Source organism: Panthera pardus, unplaced genomic scaffold, assembly GCF_024362965.1.
Source record: "Panthera pardus isolate Hobbes unplaced genomic scaffold, ASM2436296v1 HiC_scaffold_17, whole genome shotgun sequence".
Taxonomy (NCBI): Eukaryota; Metazoa; Chordata; class Mammalia; order Carnivora; family Felidae; genus Panthera; species Panthera pardus.
The window spans coordinates 114,029,173-114,051,573 of NW_026526732.1; the positions used below are offsets into that span (position 1 = coordinate 114,029,173).

At 48.2% G+C, this 22,401-nt stretch overlaps 1 protein-coding gene across 1 annotated transcript; it reads right to left on the reverse strand.

Moving 5' to 3' along the window:
* Positions 1 to 8,133: 8,133 nt before the first annotated feature.
* SOX4 (SRY-box transcription factor 4) lies at positions 8,134 to 13,898 on the reverse strand. Its single transcript, XM_019425262.2, has one exon. The coding sequence runs from the start codon at positions 12,428 to 12,430 to the stop codon at positions 10,991 to 10,993; it is 1,440 nt and encodes a 479-aa protein (XP_019280807.2). The 5' UTR covers positions 12,431 to 13,898; the 3' UTR covers positions 8,134 to 10,990.
* Positions 13,899 to 22,401: the final 8,503 nt, after the last annotated feature.

Genomic DNA, 22,401 nt, shown 5'->3' on the forward strand with positions numbered 1-22,401 from the left:
ATATGAGCCAGAGTTGGACGCTTAGCCAACTGAGCCGCCCGGACGCCCCCGTCCTCTGTCTCTTTGTGTCGATTCCAACTCAGCTACCTGATGAGGCACATGACCAAAGAGAATACCAATCCCACTTCTTACAGGTACAGAATCCCTTGCAGAATCCCTCCGAACCTTCCCATCACTTGGCTTTGAATGGGATGAGGATCTCCTATGCTCCCCACAGGGATGTCTCAAGACCTTTCGATTCTTTTCCTTCCTTGTCTCTAGTGTTCTGCTTATTTGGACTTGGGGGTGGGGTGGGGCGAGGAGAGTATTAATTATATTAGATCAATTCTGCTCTGGATGATTACAGTAGGGGCTTTGGCTCACAATACTGGGCACTCTCTTTCAGAATGTGGTATACTTGGGTCGCCTGGGTGGCTCAGTTGGTTAAGCAGCTGACTTTTGCTCAGGTGGTGATCTCACTATTCCTGTGTTCAACGCCCCCCCCCCCCCATTGCAGTGGGGAACCTGCTTCGGATCCTCTGTTTTCTTCTCTCTCTCTCCCTCCCCCACTAGCGCTCTCCCTGTGTCTCAAAATTAAATAAATGTTAAAAAACAGAAGAATGTGGTATACTGAATCCTCACTGTTTATAACTCCAGGCCTCCATGCCAACATTAGGGCTACAGAAAAAAGACCTAGTGTATTAAAGAGATAAAAAACCAAACTGTTTTCAGTGAGAATGGTGTGGACAGTAGAGGAATAAGTGTACATGCTCTGCGGACCCTGGGCTCACTCTCCCAGGATAAAGAGAGGACAAAGAAAGGATGTAAGAGGAAGGATTAAGACTTTCAGACCCCAGAAGCAAAGGCAAAAAACAAGAACCAGGCACCCAAACTTCTGTTTTAAAGGGAATTCGAGGATAATATATGGAAAAAAGAATCAAGGATTTGGTATTGGGAGAAAGTCAAGACACATAGGAAAACCGGGAGAATACTCAATCCATATTAATATCTGCACCTTCTTGATGCTAAATTAGGCAACCAATTAACAGTGCTCACTAGAGCCGTGGATTTTAAATTATATTTCTTCCAGAACTCTCATGAAATTTCTAGTTCCCTGGTAGTCACGTGTTTCTTTGAAATAAAGCCCCATGATGTGAGGTTACTTCAGTGAGCCCCTGCTTCTGGCAAATACAGAGCCTAACGAGAGTAGAGCCAGTAACACATTAATGAGGAGGAGTCTGGTGAGTTCTAATGAAGGAAAAAGACCAGGGGCACCTGGGTGGCTCAGCTGCTTGAGAGTCTGACTCGTGATTTCGGCTCAGGTCATGATCTTACAGTTTGTGAGTTGAAGCCCCTCATCAGGCTCTGTGCTGACAGCATGGAGCCTGCTTGGGATTCTCTCTCTGCCCCTCCCCCATGTGCTCTTTTTCTCTCTCTCTCTCTCTAAAAAAAAAAAAAAAAAAAAAAGACAGAGAGTTGATCTCTGTCCTCATGTTCATTTTGATTGTGGTACAGTCCCTACACTTTGGCACTATGGGGGGCTCTGGGGGGCTATTTCTGTGACTGTTGTGTTTTGTAACTTTTTTTAATGTTTTATTTTATTTTTGAGACAGAGAGAGACAGAGCATGAATGGGGGGAGGGTCACAGAGAGAGGGAGACACAGAATCCGAAGCAGGCAAGCTCTGAGCTGTCAGCACAGAGCCCGATGTGGGGCTTGAACTCACAGACCGTGAGATCATGACCTGAGCCGAAGTCAGACGCTCAACCGACTGAGCCACCCAGCTGCCCCTGTGTTTTTTAAATCACGTATGTTATCAGAGACTTGGAATAGAAGACAGAATGATTTACCAACAGCCCTGTTTACCTGTTTTAACAGTCTATCCACCTTCTCTGGGGGGGTGGGGGTTGGGGGAAATGACAGTTTCAAAGTTTGGTTTAATTTTTTAATTTTTTTTTAATGTTTATTTATTTCTGAGAGAGAGAGAGAGAGAGAGAGAGAGAGCGCATGAGCAAGGGAGGGGCAGAGAGAGAGGTAGACACAGAATCGGAAGCAGGTTCCAGGCTTCCAGCTGTCAGCATAGAGCCCGATGCGGGGCTCGAACTCACAGACTTCGAGACCATGACCTGAACGGAAGTCGGACGCTCAACTGACTGAGCCATCCAGGCTCCCCAGTTTGGTTTAATTTTTAACCTTAGGTCACTTAGACCTATCACTGGTTTTCTGCCCAGCACACACTTCGCACCTAAGCAGGTCCAGGGTGGGAAAACTGCTGTGAGCCTATGTTTGGGGCACTAAGACCTAGCAATGCCACTTCTAGGAGCTACTCGGCAAAGACTTTCCCATTTGCACACGTACACTGTTGCAACAATTAAAAATTGGACATTTTCCTAAGCAACGTGTTTTTTTTTATTATGAAATTTATTGTCAAATTGGTTTTCATACAACACCCAGTGCTCAACGGTTTTTAAATCTCCTTGACTACAGCACACCTTTTAACATCTTGAAACAGTATCTGGGAAGAGTCTTTGGGCGGCCCTATTTGGGGGATCCAAGGTACTTTTCACTTTCAGCAATACCTTCCCCCCACCCGTTTTTTTTTTCCCTCCAACATCTGGATTCATTGGGGGCTCACCCAAAACTTAAAACCGTTAGCCAATCTGCAAATGAATTTAGCATTACCTCTTTCAAAGACAGGCTTCTGGGGATGCCTGCGTGGCTCAGTTAGGGGTCCAACTGTAGTGGCTCAGGTCATGATCTCATGGTTTGTGAGTTGGAGCCCCTCATCAGGGTCTGTGCTGACAGCATGAACCCGTTCGGGATTCTCTCTCTCTCCCTCTCTGCCCCTCCCCCACTGGTGCCCGCATGTGCTCGCTCTCTCTCAAAATAAATAAACTTAAAAAATAAATAAATAAAATCAAGTCTTACTCAAAATATCCTAATTTGAGTATCTTGGAAACAAACAAACAAACAAAAAAAAGACAGGCTTCTGGACCTGCTTCTGCCAGGGGGAGGAACAAAGTGCAATGTGTTTTTAGACTAAAGTCCCACCACTTCCCAGGAACTTCAAATAAATTATTCAGTGTCTCAGGGGATAAACAAGAGAGATAAAAGGGCCACATGGAGAGTGTGGGAAAGGGGAGGGAGAGAGCAGAGGCCAAGATGAAGGTCAGGAGTTCCAGAAGAGGTATTTTCACAGGTTGTAGGTGTTGGCAGCCGGGGAGGTTAGGACAGGCACTGGGAAGAAGGCGGCAATTAACCACATATGCAATGATTGCTAATTGATTGTTAAACGAGATTTGGCTGCTTCGCTCTCCTAAAAGCGGAGACAAGCACCCTACACGTTAGCCGATCACCTGGCTACAACTGCCGGACGTTCACTGCATTCACTATAAGCAGAGAGCCTGCTAATAGGGTTTTCATTTGCCTCCCGGCTTTCAACTGCAGATTGTGTCCGGAAACAGCACATTCAGTATGTGTTTACAAACTCATCCAAAGAATTATGTTTTAGGGAAAACATATAAGGAACCAAGCAAGCTACATGACGATATTTCATCGGATTCTTCTGTCCTATCCTTAAAAACCACAACAAAAAAACTCAAATGGAATAGCATTTGAATGTCTTACGCGTGATGCAAAGCGATGTCGTGCATTGGTGCAGACGAGTTAGAGCCCTGTCCTTCAGCAAAAAGTCTGCAGGGTACAGGAAGTCTCTAGGTGAAGCTTCCTGCCATGACTTGACTTAGGCCTGGCGTGTCTGGCCGTCCTCCATAAACCAAGTGCCCTGAATTCAAAGTGGCGGAAGAAAATAAAAGGGACTAAATTTATTATCACCTGTATCCAGGGACATACTCGGATGGAGGTGCGTTGTTAACTAAGGCGCAGACCAAAATGCGGCAGCCTCCTCAAACAGCCCCCTGGGAAATACCGTTTGGTGATGTGAGGCTTTTTTTTTTTTTCTTCTTCTTCTTCTTTTTAACATTGAGAAGGAAAACAACACATGCAGGAAACCATAAAACCCTTCAAGTTAACTGTAGCCAACGGTCAATCTCATTAGGTTAGAATGGGTAGCTGGTAGCCTTCTCTGGAAAGGCTGAATGTGTTCCTCTGAATCATTCCCAGTTTCCTCACTCGCAGGAATCTGCCTTTCAGGCTGCAAAGCAGAAGTCCCACTCACTGTATTTACGCCTTTCTATTCTCTGGCTCAGTCCCTTGTTCCAAGCCTCGCTCTCAGAGTTCATTTTATCTGAGCACCTTTTTTTGAACTGGACTATAGACAAAATATTCAACCTAGCTCATCACCCAACCTTGCTCTTTCAGTCAGGAAGGCAGGAGGGCATCCTTGGGAAACGGCTAGCAAGTGGGAGGGCTGAAGGAATCCTTACCCACAGGCCTGAGGCCTTGGCTAAAGCCTGTTTCTTTGTTATTATAGTGGAGAAGACATCTAGTTCGGAAACAAGAACTATGGCTCACGAGAAGGGCTTCCGGTGCCCTTTCGCTCACTTCTGACCTCATGACCTCAGACCAATCATTGAACTACTCTGAACTCAATTTCTCCTTGTAACAAAAGGGAGTCATAATCCCTTGTTGTGGATTTATTGGGAGAATATGCTAACATACCATTGGGGCAGGAATCTGAAACTTTGGTTTCAGGGATTCTGAAACACTGGAAAAACATGGGGCGGCGGGGGGGGGGGGGGGGGCTTCTTAGGGCCCCAGCTCAGAGTCTGATAATCTTGGTAATCTCTGCCATTTAACAAGAATTTCCAGACAATTCTGCTGTAGTGAAGACACTGATTCTGGGGGGATTTATTTTCAAAAATATGTTGCTAGCATTGTACTAGGCCTGTACATGGGTTACCTTTTCTAGAACAACCCGTAAGGTAAGGAACTAGCATTTTATGAGCCCTTACAGTAGGCTAGGCATCTCACCGGGTATTACAATACTGAAGCATAAAGAGGCTAAGAAATGTGATCAGAGGCCCTGAGCTAGAATTCTAAGCCTGGTTTTCCCAAAGTCCACGGACCCTGCTTACCACAGCTGCTATAATCAGGCAGCATAATATGCAAAAGCATTTTGGAAGCTCTTAAGGACCCACTGAAACAATGTAAATGTAAAGTCAACAAGTTGAGACTTAAACGTTTATTATATGCAACTGAACCAGGGAAGGCAAATTTGGGGATACAGGAAGTATTTAAGGCCCTGGTTCCAGTCCTCCAAGAATTCCAGTCTAATGGGAGAGGCCAGTTTGGCTACGTTGGGAGTTTTGGAGAACTGGAAAGGGGGGCTAAGACCATTTTGTGCAGGGCCTTAAATGGCAGCACGTGAATTTTGCATTCTTATTCTGGATAGAGGGGAGCCTGGTGGATTTGGGGCAGAGTCGGAAACACCAAGCAGATACCTAGAGATGCTTCTTCTGACCGTACCCTCTCCACTCTAGTTTTCGAAAGACAGCCAGAGTAAAGATCTAGAAATGTATATGGAGATTCATTTTTCAGGATGGATAGGAGGGGTAGGGGTGGAGGTTAGCAACTACGGGTTTAAAAAGTAGTTTATAGGCCTCAAAGGAGGAGAAAAAGTGGGTGTAAAACAAAACCAGAAGAAAAATAAAGCAGATCAATCTTTCACCCTGAGAAATTCACATGGGTAAGATACACTTACATTTCTAGCAGAATTCTTGGTTTTCTTGGATACAGGGATCTTTCCAATGCTTCCTTGGGATCCTTAAATTGTTTTAAATTTTGATGAAGCTTTCTGACCCCTGGCATTCCCCAAACCATGTTTTCTAATTCATGAGTACACTATAAATACAGGAAATACTCAGTAAATGTTGACATTCACTTCCCAACCCTTTGCTTTCACTTTCTTTAGGACCCTTTAATGTCTCCAGCACCCCCAGGCCAGTCCCTAGAGCAGCTGGAAGAAGCCATTTTAGGCACCCCGCCTACTACTGTATCAGCTTACAGGCTCTGTATTTTTTTCTTGGCACTTGTAGGTACTCAACTAGGAAGTGACAGAAGTTACATCAGCAAGTGTACTAAGTGATGCACATTTCTGATGGAGCACAAGGGCCCGAAGCAGTGTCTTTTTTAATCAAAAAATATTTCTTTAATACTTATTTTTGAGGGAGACAGAGTGTGAGTGGGGGAGGGGCGGAGAGGGAGGGAGACACAGAATCCGAAGCAGGCTCCAGGCTCAGAGCCGTCAGCACACAGCCCGATGTGGGGCTCGAACCCACAAAACGCGAGATCGCGACCTGAGCGCAGAAGTCAGAAGCTCAACTGACTGAGCTGCCTAGGCCCCCTGCCTCCCCCGCAGCACTGTCTTTAAAGAAAAATAGTTTGATAGTCTTAAAAGAAAATCTGAAATTTATTCCTTTCTGTTGATCCAAATTCTCTGAAAGAAAAAGCCATACTAAACTGTTTGGTTTCTCAGGTTTTTTATGCCTTGTACCATCCAACACGTTAGTATCCTTACGAATGAAAACTGCTTAAAGTACAAAAATGTTTCTTACACCTTATTCTATCACCTGCTAAGAAGGACACACACTTAAGCTTTCATTTTTAAAGGAACATTACCAAAATTCTTAAAGAAAACATTTAAAGCATATGCCCTCACATGGAAAATACAGGAAAAATATATAGTTCTAGGAGAACCCTACAAAATAAAATATAAAAAAAGTGCCTCATATAGGCTTCATTTATGTCAAGGTTTTGATACTTTGGATCTGAAAAAACTAAACAATCATCATAACTACAATGAACAAAAATTAAATTTAAGCACTTTATAAAAGGAGCTCCCCCTCCCCCTGCAAAGGTTTTTGAAGAGACTTAAGATGCCATATGGTTTTAAGGTCTTCTTTAAAAAAAATGAGATCTCACAGTTTCAGTATACAAATGCAACGAAAACAACTCTATTGGAAAAATGCAAAAAAAAAAAAAAAAAAATTGGAAACTAGTATCTATAATCATCTTGAAAAGGTGAAATTATATTGAAACACAACAGTTACACTATTTTGGAGGCAGAGATTGCCTGCTCTTCACTGAACAACAAAATGTGCACGTTTTGGACTCGCCTCCAAAAACCTCTTCTTCTAGGATGAAGGATATTGCTTTACGTACAAGCCATCCTGATGGCTGAAAGGGTTACTTCCAAACATGTCTGCGTATTAACTCCACCTCTCCAGGGCTAGAAAACTAGAAAACACACACAGCACACATTTTTAATCAACCAACGGTTTGGAAGTAAGGACAGGTTTTGTTAGTTAATGGCAATAGTTAACTCTCAAAGTAAACAGGAAATAGTGCTACTTAGCAAGATGCAGCTTCCAAGCCAGCACTAATGGGCCTGTTTTCTCCCCCACCCCCCCCACCCCCCCTGCATACAGGTCTCAGTAATACTGCTGTGCCAGACACATATAAAAAGTATAAATCTCCACTAGGTGAAAGCGTGCTATTCACAGATCCAGAGTGGGGGTTGGGTTTCCCTTCGGCCTTCAGGAAGCCAACTTCTCCAGTTCATCTCTATTGTTGCATTTCACTTACATTAATAACCCACAAAATGGGCATGGCACAAAATGGAGACTTTTTAGCACCACACGAACCTTTCTGCTTCTAGGCAAAAAATGGATCCCTTTCCATTTCAAAATCACTGATGGCTTCCTCCTCCAAAACAGGGCGATCATTTAACAGGCTCGTGTGTTCTTAATCTGTGGAAAACAATTCTAGCCACTGCTGGATGGTTAGCGAGCTGGGGTAAGTCGCGGATAAAGCAGCTTTAGGAACAGAAGGCTTAGAGAAAAAAAAAAAAAAAAAAAAAAAAAAAAAAAAGAGCAGCCGGCCAGTTTTTGTCTGTAAAGGATTCTGTCCACATTGCCCTTCCCCCTCCTTTTAAAATTTCAAGACAAACGGCATTTATTTAAATGTAAAAATCAGAAAATTCCTAGAAAGCGTGCAGAGTTGACACGTATTCAGCGGACGCCGTCATTTCACGGTCAGGGCCTGCCAAATCTGGCCAAGAGGAACTTCTTGTTCCCCAGTAAGGTCGCATTGAACAGGCAGTCCTGGGAGAACTTACTTGTTTCACAGCTAAGGCAGATGGGGGCCCTCCCAATCTTAGAGGCTTTGGGTCTAATAATAATGACAAAAGTCGAGATTTAGGGTTCAGTTCCAGCTGATTTTATTTCCTTCTCAAAAAAAGTTATTTACAGAAGGTATATATCAACAATCTGACAGGCAGTGAACTTGACATGATTAGCTGGCATGATTTTTTTCTTTCTTTTTCCCCCAAAACATTGTTTTTGTGGCCTTGAATTTTAAGACAAATATTCTACACGGCATATTGCACAGGATGGATGGCAAAAAAAAGTTTAAAAACAAAAACCCTTAACGGAACTGCCTCAAAAAGGCAGACGTCCTAGTGCCTGTCATGTTATATTAAACATACATACACACAATCTTTTTGCTTATTATAATACAGACTTAAATGTACAAAGATGTTTTCCACTTTTTTCAATCTTTAAACACAACAGCTATAAACCTGAACACATATGCTATCATCATGCCATAAGACTAAAACAATTATATTTAGCGACAAGTAGAAAGGATTAAATAGTCAAATACAAGAATGAAAAACGCAGTACATAGTGTCGCGAACTCAAATCGGCATTTAGATAGATCCAGTGGTTTAAACGGCACGTTTTTGCTTATAAAAAAAGTGCAAAAAAGATGTGGTTTACAAGTTAAAGCTACAGGATCCCTTTTTGCTGTAAATGCACCAGTTTTAAAGCCTCTGGACAGAACAGTTTTTATTTAAAAAATTTTGTTTTTTCTGAAAAGCGTACAGTGTTTGGCTAATTCTCCCCCCCCCCCTTTTTTATAAGACTGGGGTCAAAGGGTGGACACTGGTGGCAGGATAAGGGATACTGTCACTTTAAGAAGCCTGCAGATTGAAGTGTAAACATGGAGAAATCAGGGGCTGATTCTTTAAACTGTGTGAGATATTAACCAGCCGCCCTATTATAAAATCAGGAAATCCAAACAGCGATTTACACCGATTAACACCCCCTTTATATATTTTTTACAAAAATACACTGAGAAAATAATCAAACGTTTTCATCTCTCTTGTCTTTTTTTGTTTTTTAAAAGTGTCAAAAGTCTACATTTAAATATAAAAAATTAAAAGTTAAAACTCTAGCCCTTCAGTGAAGGAGACGTAAAATGGCGTGGGTAACAACAAACTACCAAAAAAAACCCAAAAAAACAAAACAAAAAAACAAACCAAAAACCAAAAAATCCAACAAAAACAAAAGAAAAAAAAAAAGGAAGGAAGAAAGGAAGTAAAAAAAAGAAAGCAAACGAAAAGGTTAAAGTAAAAAAGGGACAAAATAAGAAAAGAAAAATGTTTGGCCAGTATAAATACGTCCACATATAAAATGGCATCTGATTACATTTACAAGGAAAAAAAAAATACGAGGATGAAGCATCGGTGAGGGAAAAAAACACGTCTTCTCATTTACACCTATAAGGAATAAACACATACACACTGAGAAAAAATTTGGTCCTGAATTGTGGTTTTTTTTCTTTCTTTCTTAAAGTCCAGCACAGATTTGAGTTGCGTTTGAATCCTTTAAAGAGTTAAGAATGAAAAAAAGCTGGTGATAATTTTGTTGTAGGAATCAAACATAGCGCCATCTATCTGCTTTTTATATTATCCTACACTATTTTAAAAACTGCTCAACAGTCTTATACAGAAATCTTTAAAAGATAGACAGGATAACATGCTATATTAACCCCACCAGTGAAATAATCCAACACCATCACGATTCCGATTAAGAGAAGAAAAAAACCTCTTTTTTTTCCCCCCGCCCGAAACCACTCGCCCCTCCACGGCCCCCCGGTACCACATCAAACAGTCCGCGCTCCTGCACGCCCGCGGGCCGCCCAGTCTCACCTCTCTGATTGCGGGGATGCGCGGGGCGGGGGCCGCCGGGACGCGCCACCTGCTCCCCGAGCGTGCACACCCGTCCCAGTTCCTCCGCAGCCCCCTACCCCGCGTCCCGACCCGCGCCCCTCGCCGGGCTCCCCACCGGGCTCTCCGCATCACCTCCTCCTCCGGCTGCGGGAGGGGGCAAGGAAAAAAAAAAAAAAAAAGGAAGGAAGGAAGGAAGGAAAGAAGAAAGAAAGGGAAAAAAAGTAAAAAAGGAGGCAAAACCCAGCAAAACGGGAATCCGCCAGCGTGGAGTCTCTCAGTCCCGGCGCTTCTCGAGCCTGCGCGACCCCCCAAAAGATCAGCCTTCGGTCCAATTCCACGCCCGGAGCCTTCTGTCTTCTTCAGGGGGAGGGGGGTGGCGGGGGTGCTGAGAACTAAATCCCCGGGGGCGCGTTGGGTTTCTTTCTTTTCTTTGCTTTCTTTTTTCTTTTTCTTTTTTTTGTTGTTGTTTTTTCCCCCTCCTCTCTCGATCAAGAAATGAGATAAAATAAAGCAAAAACAGCAAGGGGGCGATGAGAAAGGGACGAGATTCCTTCAGTCTCTAGAAAAAACTATCAAGTCGGCTTCTTGCTGGGGGAGCAGCAGACAAGTCCGGAAGCTCGTTGGAAGTGGGGGGGGTGTGTGGGGGTGTCTCTTCGGGCAAAGGGGAGGAAACTCCAAGTAGCTTTTTTGCCATCAACAACAACATCAAGAACAATAAAAGGTCGCCCCCCCCACCCCGTCTCCCCGCCGCCTCCTCCGCGTCCCCGCGGCCGGGCAGCTGGGGGATGGGAGCGCGGGTCCCCAAAACGCCGCCGCGCTTTCTCCCGCGACCGCGACGCGGCCCAAGCCGGCCCTGCTCGCTTTTTTTTTTTTTTTAATCTTTTCCTTTTTTTTTTTTTTTTTTTCAATTTTCCCTTTTCTCTTCCAACTCTTCCTCTGTCCACTTCTCTCGCTCTCTCTCGCTCTCTTTGTTTTCCTCTCCCCCACCCCCCCCAACCCGGCCCTCTGCTCCCGGCCCGCGCGCGCGCGCGCCCCCCTCTCAGTAGGTGAAGACCAGGTTGGAGATGCTGGACTCCAGCCAGTCTCCCGAGATCATCTCGCTCACCTCGGGCGTGCAGTAGTCCGGGAACTCGAAGTGCGAGCCGGAGCCGGGCTCGAAGTTAAAATCCAGGTCCCGGTCCAGCGCCGACGACGAGCTGAAGCTGCCCAGGGACATGCTCTCAAAGTTTGAGCTGGGGTTCAGGTCGAGCAGGTCGTCTTCGAACTCGTCGTCGGAGGACGAGGAGCCCGACGACGAGGACGACGACGAGTGGGACGAGGCCGACGAGGACGCGTGCGACGGCGCGCTGGACGGGGCGGGCGAGGCGGCGCGCAGGCTGGCGTAGCTGCGGTGGTCGGCGGGCGAGCGGCCGGCGGCCGGCGACGACGCGGCGCTGCTGCGGCCGCTCAGGCTCGGCCCGTCGGGCGAGCAGCCCGCGCCCCCCTCCTCGTACAGGCCCAGGGGGTCGCTGGGGTCGGCGCCCGCGCCCACGCCGCCCGCGGGCGACGAGGACGCGCCCAGGCCTCCGAACAGGTAGACGCGCTTCACCTTCTTGTCGGCCAGGTGCTTGCCCGGGGCCGCCAGGCCCGGCGCGGCGGAGGCGGCCGCGGAGGCCGAGGCGGCCGCGCTGGGAGTCCGCGCCTTGTACAGCGAGTGGTGGTCGGCGGCGGCCGCGGCGGCGCCCAGGGGCAGCAGGGCAGCGGCCCCCGCCTGCTCGGCCGCGAAGGAGGAGGAGGCGCCCGCGGCCGCCGCCTTCCCGCCGCCGCCGCCGCCGCCGCCCGCCAGGATGAGCTTGGCGTGCGGCTTGCTGACCCCGCCGCCCGCGCCGCCCGCCACTTTGGAGCCGCAGCTCTTTTTCTGCGCGGGTTTGGAGTTGGCGCCGCCGCCGCTCGCGCCGCCGCCTCCTCCCCCCGCGTTGCCGCTCCCGCCGCCGCCGCCGCCGCCCCCGTGGCCGCCCCCGCCACCGACCTTGTCTCCCTTCTCCCCCGGCTTGGAGGAGGCGGCGGCCGAGGCGCTGGAGTTGGCGTTGCCGGACTTCACCTTCTTCCTGGGCCGGTACTTGTAGTCGGGGTAGTCAGCCATGTGCTTGAGGCGCAGCCGCTCCGCCTCCCGAATGAAAGGGATCTTGTCGCTGTCTTTGAGCAGCTTCCAGCGTTTGCCCAGCCGCTTGGAGATCTCGGCGTTGTGCATGTCGGGCGACTGCTCCATGATCTTGCGCCGCTCGATCTGCGACCACACCATGAAGGCGTTCATGGGTCGCTTGATGTGCCCGCTCGGCGTCTTGCACCAGCTCGGGTCGTCGGCCTTGCCGCCCGTGGAGGCGGTGGAGCCGGGCGTGGGGGAGGAGGCGATGCCCAGCTCGAGGCCGGCGCCCGAGTCCGAGCTCTCGCCCGCCAGCAGCGCTTCCGTGTTCTCGGCGTTGTTGGTTTGCTGCACCATGGCCCCGGCTCGGCGGGCGCCCACGCGCGCTCACACCCTCGCGGCGGCCGCGGCGCGATCGCCGGGCCCTCCCGGCTCCCCGGGCCAAGCACACGCCGAGCGGGAGAAAGCGCGCGGCGGCCGTGCGGGCCCCTCCACTCCTCGCCGGGGCGGCGTTGGGCGAAGAGAGAAAAGTCTCCCAAAGATGCGGGGAAGGAGTAGTCTGCCTCTTGCAGAGGAGTTATAGTTCCCAGGCTGGAGAGTCTCTCCCTCCCTCTCCTCTGGCTCTCGCTTTCTCTCTCTCTCACCGCGCCGCAGTTTGCTCTGTCTCTCGGCTCTGAGTCTGGAGACCGTGCTAAAGTGGAGAGGAGTTTCTTGAATGCTGGTTGCTGAAGCTTCCAGTGCAAGTTTCTCGCCGCCTCCCAGGCAAGTCTTTTTTTTTTTTTTTTTTTTTTCTTCCCCTGAAGCAGTTGGTTCCAGTTCACGAGCGCTCTCTCAGGAGCTCAGGAAAGCGACATAGTCTCTATCACTTAGTCCCTTTCCTACAATGCAAAGCAAAAAAGACTCTGGCTCCAGGACTCTCTGTGGGCGGAATCGGCACTAAGGAGTTTGTGCAATTATTTTGTTGCAAGGTAGGAAGCCAAAAAGCCTTCGTGCAACAGACTGGCATGAATAAATGTATGTTTCCCCCTCCCTTCTGCAAGAAGGGAGCTGGTAATGGCAGAGTTCCTCTAATGCAGACTCTTAAAGAGCGTGCAAGAACTAGAGACCCGGGAGCGAAACAGGCCTCTTCCCCTCACACAGTTTCTCTTGCTGCAGCTTAGAGCAGACCCCAATTCCGCCTCGCGCCTCTTTATCCTTTCACAGTCTTGGCCACGGCCAATCAGCCGCTGTAACCAACGCTTCCTCGTGCCAAGCCCCTCCCCCGGGCTTCCCATTGGCTTGGAACCCGATGCAATAATAATCTCCGCGTGCAATGAGAAGCTCCAAATCTGACCTCATTCCAATTTACAGAGCAAACTTTTTAAAAGGGCTAGAAGTACAGCTGAGATTTCTGCTGCCTTTTTTTCCTTTTGCTCTGTGTGTGTGTGTGTGTGCGTGCGTGCGTGCGTGTGTGTGTGTGTGTGTGTGTGTGTGTGGTGTAAAGAGGATGTTAATGCATGAAATTATTAAGGGGAGAGACGGAAATGTATTCTAACCATTATGTTAGATAACAAGGGGCTTGGAAGTGTGTGTGTGTGGGGGGGGAGTAAGGGTGAAATACTGTAAATGGAAGCTTTCTGCTTAAAAGCCAAGTGATTATTTTTATTAGTTCTTTTCAGTACTGGAATAAAGAATCAGCCTCTAGTGCAAAATCTGTTCCTCGGATCCTTCATAAAGCCAAGGATGTAAAAGGGGGAAGGAAAGCCACAACAATAAATCAATGGATATTGAAAACCATTAAGAAAGTGGTACCTAGACACCTGTCATCACAATTATTTTAACAACTCTAGGTACAGCACAGATGTTGATGTATTGTGTAAATCCCTTCAGAGCAATTTTTGTTCTGTTTGTGGAAGGCAGAGGAGAGGAATTTTTGCAACAACTGCTTGCTCTCTTAACCAAACAGGGGTTAACTATGGTTATTTAACGATTTAAACCCCCCTGTAAATCCTAGATAGCCCAAACAGAGGAGCTCTCCACTGGTACACATTAGGCAGTGTTCCATACTTAATGGCAGAATTTCCATAGAGTTTTGTATAGGATGATAATGTTGAGTAAAGGATTGGAATCGATTTACTTTCTCAATATTTGTTTCCCACATTTTCAAAATTCAAGGTTGCTTCACTCTCCTCCCTTCTCCCCCCCCCACCCCGCCCCAACCCTTTAAGAAGGGTTCTTTCTTATATATATTTTTCCTCTTAAATATTCTTCCTACGTTGCTTCTATGTTACTTGAATCAAATGGAGCTAAAAGGCCAAGGCAGAGGGAAAGAAGGAGGTGGTAACTTGTGGCAGAAGACAGTGGGGCCTCTGGATTTATGTTAGACCTAGATGCTAGTCCTTCTTACTTGGTTTTGTACTCTGGGCATATGATTAAGTCTCAGTCTTCCGCATCTGTGATATGGGAACACTAGGAGCTACTTCATATAGGGTTGTTGTGAGGGTTCAATGAGTTTGATGCATTGTAAGCCCCCAGTGAATGTTATTATCCTTCTCTTGGTAATTCAATGCCAGAGATACTCCTTCTAATAGAGGCAGCATTTTGTTGTTCAAGAAACTAAAATTGTGGATGCTCACTGATTTTTTTAAAGTAGTCTCCACACCCACGGTGAGGCTTGAACTCAGATCACGGACTGAGCCAGCCAGGCACGCTGAGGATGGTCGCTGACTTGAAAAGTAATCAGAGTATGGATGTGACCCATACAAGGACAATAGTGGCAATCCTGTTGTCTTAATCATTTTAAAAGAAAGTGAGGACTATTGTGGAGAGTGTGGCAGAGGAAAGGTACAAGGGTGATCAGAATATATGTTTATTTGGCCACAAAAATGATCTCTACCACAAGGTGTGAAAATTAGGGTTCAAGTAAAAATTGGTCTTTCCTTAAACTGTTTTTCTACAGGCCAGGGATAGGTGGTTAGGTAGGGCCAACCCAACGTAATAAAGTGAGCTTTTGATTCAGATCAGACTAGTGGGAGGCAGCAGATTTCTATTTATCTTGTCAAACTTTTAAAGTATGTAGCTGGCGAGAGGCCCAGGTTGTCAGATTTAGAATTTTACTGTAAATAACACCCTTTGGAGACATCTGACTGGATCTTCAAGGATCAACCCAAGCAAGAATGTTTTCTGAGTAAAAGCAACTCATTCTTGGCCACTACCTACCCAAGTTATATTCTTTTTCTTTTAGAAGGGGGAACAAATCTTAAACAAAAAACCTTTTTTTTTTTTTTTGCATATAACAAAGTTGGGTGTTTCATCATGCGTTTTCTTTTCTTGGGTATGCACACTCAAAAACCCCAGCAATCCTAAATGTTATACTCTGACATAAAAATTACCTCTTAAGAGTATACATACAGTTGTATACATGTATGTACACAAATATATACAGGTATATGTATTTTATACATGTAATTTATGTATAAAAGTATCTTCACTAGAATAAAAAAAGGGAATAAATATATTTATTTTGGGATTTATACCAACTAATGATTTGAGAGCATAGCTAGTTTGTGATCATTCAGTCAAGACGACTGGCAATGTAAGTGATTACATTTCTGAAACCATTTCTGCTCCCACCACTGAAAAGTATGGGGGCAAGTGGGACTTAATCAAAGTGGGCCTAGTCATTTTGTTTATGCTGAAATCACATGGGTTTTTAATTTTTAAACATTTTAAAATTAAAACAATTTAAGATTTTTATGTTTAAGCAATCTTTACGCCCAACGTGGGGCTCAAACTTACAACCCGAGGTCAAGAGTGGTGGGCTCCATGGACTCAGCCAGCCAGGTGCATTACTTACACACAGGTTTTTAAAAGTATATACTAAAAAGATAGCCACCGGCCTATTTGTATTGTGAGATGTATTTTCTTTATTTTAACAAATCCAGTAGCTTTTAAGACACGCCACTGTTACATGCAACTAAGGAAGAAAAATTGCCAATGAAGCTGTGACATCCCCTCAGTTGTAAGATATCTTAGAGATGTTGAAAACAAACAAAAAAAAAGGTTCTTAGAACTGAAGAACTAAGGTATTCGTAATTTCCATTGACTTTATAACATGATTATAGTATATATGAATGCTGAGACCTCTAAAGTAGGTTTGTTCTTCGATGTCACTATTTCTTTTCAAATGGAAGAAAACATTTGACAAATGGCTTTTATTAAAGTCCTCTTTCTCACCACGTGCATGCTGGAATGTATCGGGCCTCTCAATACCAAGTAACGAGAAGAGACCTCTGTGTTCTCATTACCTAACTTCATATGCTTTGTAACCAGTTCGACATTACTGATGTTTTTTCCCCAAATACCAAATATTTGGTGGCCCCTTGTAAATCAGTACTCAGTGATCCCTCTGCTGGCTTTGCAGCACATGAAGGAATTCTTAATGCTACTCTTTAAGCCATATTAACAGTAAACCAAGACAATTTTGCAAAAAGCAAAACCAGACAAAAACCCCACCCTATTTTAGAATAAACGAATTGTCTTTGTTAGCACTGATGTTAGACGATTCAAATTTTGAATGAAGGTAAATTATCTTTTCCATTAAATAATGGAATTCTATTTGAGATGTAATATCTGCTAATTCATTTCTTCTGCTCTCACATACCTGTACAACATAGAATCTCACATCCATAAAATGGGATGGGGTATAGATGGAAATAAGATTCCATCTCAATGTTTATTATATGCCTATGGCATGGTGCGGGGGCGGTGGGGGACAGGGCGGGGGGGTGGGTGGGAACTGAAGGGAAATTACTTTAACAAATCTCCTGGATTTGCACTGATTTGCAAGATTTTTGCCTTGCGTTGGTTATAGAAACCGTGACTGTGGGAGCTGGTCTGACAAGTGTTCAGTTCAAATGAAATAAAGGGGGTGGGGAACCCCCGTGTTTGTTACTTTAGCGGGCCGGGAGCAGCCCTGGGAAATCTGATGTCATTGGACTTTGCCAACTGAAAGGCCCAGCGTTTTCTGTTGCACACTCGAGGGAAAAGAACCCTCCAACGGAGGCTGATTTACTTCTCAATCAAGTAGACAAATTACAACTCCCACTTCATGAAGTTGTATGAGAACCGGACTTCCCTTTCAGGGTTTGTATTGAAAACATAACATGGAAGTAACTCATATTTACAAAAGAGCAAAATAGGGAGTCTGGGGCAAAATGAAATCCATGATTTATTTTACTTCCAGAATAAGCTAAGAGGTAAGAGTCTCTAATAATTTTTTTTACCACTTTCTCACCCCTCCTCACCAGCGAGTAGCGCCTGGTAGGATTAAGTAAGCACTCGATGGCCATACCAAGTCACTTTTCCTTTCCTTCCCTTTCCGTCGTCTCACGAGGACAAGCGGAAAACGAGCGTTTGCCTGGGCCGCTGGAGTATGAATTCTGAAGCATGAATTCGAGCTGCTGCTGCTTTCGGCGAGGCCCAGGCGGGGCACACCCACCGGAGTCTGGGAGTGCTCGGCGGCCAGCGGGCTCCCAACCCGGGGAGGAGCGGCCGCCAGGTGGCAGCGCTGAGCCTCCCTGCGCCCGCGAGCAGACGTGGGAAAACGTGGGGATGGTCAGACTTCTTTCTTCGTCCCCTCCTCCTCCTCCCCCTCCCCCTCCCCCTCCCGCACCCCTATCATCCTCCATCCACTACTCTGCCTGCCTTAGGTAGCAGTTTAAACGATCAGCCGTTACTAGGGTGTGTCGGCGAATTCAGATGATTTCCCCCCCATAAGTCAAGACTTAAGGCCGCCCACCGCCTCCTCGCGTCCACTTGTCAGATGCTCGCGGAGACCGGGGAAGCCAGGGCTGGCCTCGCGTTTGGACACGGTAACTGAACCCGGGACATGATCCGTGCCCCCGCATCATCCTGCTGCAGCGGGCACGGGTCCGAACGCAGCGTCCCCGCCGGCCGCTCTCCGTTTTGCACAGCGGCTTCGGAGGAACGGCGCGCAGTACTTAAGGGCGCGCAGAGGCCACCCCGCCTCCTTAAAACATGGTTTCCCGCGGGCCGGGACGCCGCGCTCGGCGGCGCGCAGCTCGGCGAGGCCGGGGCGACCGGTCGTGGTGCCCAGCCTCCTTCCGCCGCCGCGGCCGCGCCTCGCCTTTCGGTTAGTTACAGGGAACAAATAGACTGGAATGGACCCAGGCGGTGCTTTTGGAGGACAGTCTCTCCTACTGTAAACATGTTTCAGGCGGTCCTGTCTGCAGCGTTTTCACGCCCGTCTTCCGTGGAGGCTCCACGACCGGGGAAGGAGCCGAAGACGCGCGCGCGCACACGCGGCCCGAGGGAAGACGCGCCCCGCCTCCCCGCGCGCGCGCTCCCGGCCCTCCTTTGAAGTTGTGACTGGCCGGGGCTGCGGGGAGGGGGGTTCCCCCGCGCGCCGCCCCCCGCCCCCGAGCCGGCCAGGCCCTCGGCGGTGCCGCCCAGTTCCGTCGCTGACCGGAACCGACAGCCGCCACCCCCCCCCCCCACCCCCCCACCCCGCGGCCCACGACCTCCGCTCTGCACGCCGACGTGCTCTGTGCGCGCGCTGCGTCGGGAGCCCGCGCTCGGGCCGGCGGGCGACGCGCGGACCCCGCGCCCGGGTCCCTGCGGGCTGAGGCCCCGTGGAGCTCGCAGCCGCCGGGTCGTGCGGGGCGCCCGAGCGGGGCGCGTGCGCGCGCGGCGGGCTAGGCGAGGAAAGCGCCGGACGGCGAGGGGCGTGTGCGGGGGGGGGCGGGAGGGGGAACAGTTGGTTGCACCCCAATCCTCAAGCGTTTCCCCGAGCCCCCGGGCCTTCGCAGGGGCGGGAGTGCCTCAGTGCCCTCCCTCGCCCCTCGCGGGTGCGGGAAGGGCGGGAGCGGGGTGGGGAGTCCCCGGCGCGGCAGAGGCGCCCTCGCCCGGCGGGGGGGGGGGGGGGGCGCACCCGAAACCCCCAGGGATTCAGTTCCCGGTTTCAGGTCAGGGAGGAGGGAGCTTCTAGCGGGCGGGTAGCTGGTGGAGGCTGCGCCCCAGGCGCGGTGACTGGGAAGCAGCAGGGGCTCGGCTCGCTTTGTCCCCCTCGGATTGGCAGGGCACCCGCGGTAGCCCGGCCTGAGAGGAAGCGTCGTGGGCGGCGGCGGGGCTACCTCCTCGCTCCCGGGTACCCCGAAACTATCCCAGGAACCCTAGCGTGCGGTGTGGACGGGAGCGCACCCACGGGATCCCCACCCCCAACAGCCCAGTAGAAGCAATTACAGCAGGAGCCCGGTGGGGAAAGCGGCCGATTTCACTCATGGAAAAACGCTTAAAGCAGAGAGCAACCCTCGGCCGACGTTGGCAAACCAGCTGACCTGCGATTGGAGGTTGTGCGAGGGCGGGCTAGGGCGCGTCTGCCAGAGAGGGAGAGCCGCTGGGGAGTGGGCAGAGACGGGCGAGCAAATGTCAGATAAGAAGAGGGGAGGGGGAGGAAGAAAGGCGCTTGATCGCAAAGCGGGGAGGTGGGAAGGCTCGGAGACAGCACGGGCGGCCAAGTGACGCGGGTCGGAGGAGGGGGTGGGGGCGCGTGGCGGGCGGTGGGAGCGGGACGCACGGGCTCCGCCAGGCACCGATCTCCTTGTTCCCGGCCCTCCCCTCCCGGCGTCCCGCTCCCGCCCGACAGCCCGTGTGCCGCAGGCCGCGGCGGTGGGGGAGCTCGTGGGACGGGAGGGGTCGGGTGGGGCCGGGACCAAAGAACTCAGTGCCGGGTCCCGAGCCGTACGCGCCGCACACCTGGCACCCGGGAGTCGCCATCTGCTCAGAGCTCACCGCCTCTCGGGCCAGGGGTGTGGGCTTGGAGAGAGATAAGGACACTGCCTGGTGACGGGAGGGCTCCGCGTCAACCGCCGCGATGAACTCAGTCAATCAACGTTTATGGTGCCCCTACTGTGTGCCGAGCGCAGCCCGGGTCCCTTCCAGCTGCCGGGCTCGGGAGCTGCACCATCTGTTCTGTTATACCCGCGAGCTGGTATTGTTGTATAAGTTCACAATTCGAACAACGATCTAGAAGTAAATTCACCGTGCCAAGGAGGGCGGTTGAGACGGTGTGGGGGTCTTGGAGAAGGGGAGAGTCTGGCAAAGCAAGGTTTGACATTTTTGCACTGCTTCCTGAAACAAGAGATCCCCCCGCCCCCCAGTATGTTTTCTGTCCTAGTCTCAAAACAGAAATAAAAATTACCAATACCTATTGAAAAAAAATAATTTAGTGACACTTAATCTGGCTAGCAGGGTTTGAAAATAACTGAAGGCTCGTCGTTAAGCAGTCAAGCTGAACTAGTACGTTTCACAAATATGGGCCCCCAACACTGCCTCGTCTAAGTATTTTGTAATGTAACTTTACTATTCTGAAAGAAAACTCATGGATAATAAAACCTACTTGCTCCTGATATTTTTATAAAAATCAACATAATGGTCGGACTACAATATAACAAGGTACCTAGTTCGTAATAAAACAATATACATTTCAAATGTTCATTTTCTGGCTATATTTCACTAGCACATTCAAAATATCTAAAATGTATAAAATTCTCCCTAGGGAGTACTACTACTCACATGTGAATTATGGACTGTGGACATCAGGCAAGTATTAAGTAATGGGAATGCTATCGATTTCCTAAATTCTTAAGTTTATCCTGGATGTTGGTACATTCGTATAATAAGTCAACCTGATACTGTTGCCTTTATGTGGGCCTTCCCCGACTGACTCTGGATTTGGTCATGTGACCTGCTTGGGCCAATGGGACACTGGCAAGCATGACCCACGCTAGGCCTTGATAAGGGCCTCCATATTGGGATTTGTGCACTTGAGACTAAGGGAGCTTTGTGTTGGGAAGAATCTAGTCCAACTTAACTGGAGGTTGAAAGGCCCTATGGGGAGAACAGAAACGCCTTGCCAGTGCTGGTGTTCCAGACATGTGACCGAGGCTATCTTGGACTTCAGTGGGGTGGTCAGATGACTGCAGACACATGAGTGATCCCAGATGAATCCCACAGAAGAATCACTCAGATTGACAAACCCACAGACTTAGGAGGAGAATAAATCGTTGTTTTAAACCACTATGTTTTGGGTGGTTTGTTATGCAGTAATAGAGGACAAAGCAGAACTAACAACACCACGTGATAGATGCCAAAATACAAATCCACCCAAGAAGGCTATCTGTTTGCTTTTTTTTTTGAAAGACATGATGTTTACTATTTTTTAATGGAGGTATAATTGACATATAACATATTAGTTTCAGGTGTACAGCATAATGATTTGATATTTGTATATGTTGCAAAATGATCACTACAGTGTCTTGTTGACATCTGTCGCCACACCTATTTTTACCTTGTGATGAAAACTTTTAGGATTTACTCTTTTCAATGTCCAATATGCAATACAGTATTATTAACTATAGTCACTATGCTGTACGTTAGGTCTCCATGACTTATTTATAAATCGAAGTTCCTACCTTTTGACCCTCTTCACTCAACCCTCCCCGCCCCCCAAATCTGTTCTGTGTATCTTTGTATCTACGAACTTGTTGTTGTTTTTTTAAGTTTACTTATTTATTTAGAGACAGAGAGCAAGCAGGAGAGGGGCAGAGAGAGACGGGGGGAGAGAGAGAGAGAGAGCGAGAGAGAGAGGGAGAGAGAGAGAATCCCAAGCAGGCCCTGGGCTGTCAGTACAGAGACCTACTCATGCCTTGAACTCACGAACCATGAGATAGATCATGATGTGAGCTGAAGCCAGGAATCAGACACTTAACCGAGCCACCCAGGTGCCCCTCTTACACCCATTTTAAAGTTTATTTTTTTTAGTAATCTCGACACCCAGCATGGGGCTTGAACTCCCAAATCCTGAGATCAAGAGGTGCATGCTCTTGCGACTGAGCCCGCCAGGCGCCCCTATGGTTATCTTTTTTTAATGACTTCAGGTCTCCATTATGAATTTAATCCATATACTCATCAATGCCTCCTGTGGATATAGGGCTTAGTGAGACTTCACTAACTCTAAACATCTTATCTACTCTAGTCACAAATGGTGTTTCCTTGCCTTTTTCCAGATATTCCTGAAATCCTTTCTCCCCTCAGGAGGCTTGCTGCTCACCAGCACTGTCATTTTTCATCTCTGTCATTCCTGCTGTCTGTGGCCTTTCCTGCCTATCTCTTCCCTTTACACTCCTTTCTTTTTTCTTCTTCCTGGTCTCATTTGTCTTCATTGTTTGCTATCGCCTCAACATTTATTTCCTTTTGGTCAGTAAACCAAGCAACCACATGAAGCCTTCACTAATTTGCTTCTTTAGCTTCACTTGGCTTTTTTGCTA

Coding starts and splice junctions, on each gene's coding strand:
- SOX4 (XM_019425262.2), bottom strand. CDS start 12,430: ATGGTGCAGCAAACCAACAACGCCGAGAACACGGAAGCGCTGCTGGCG.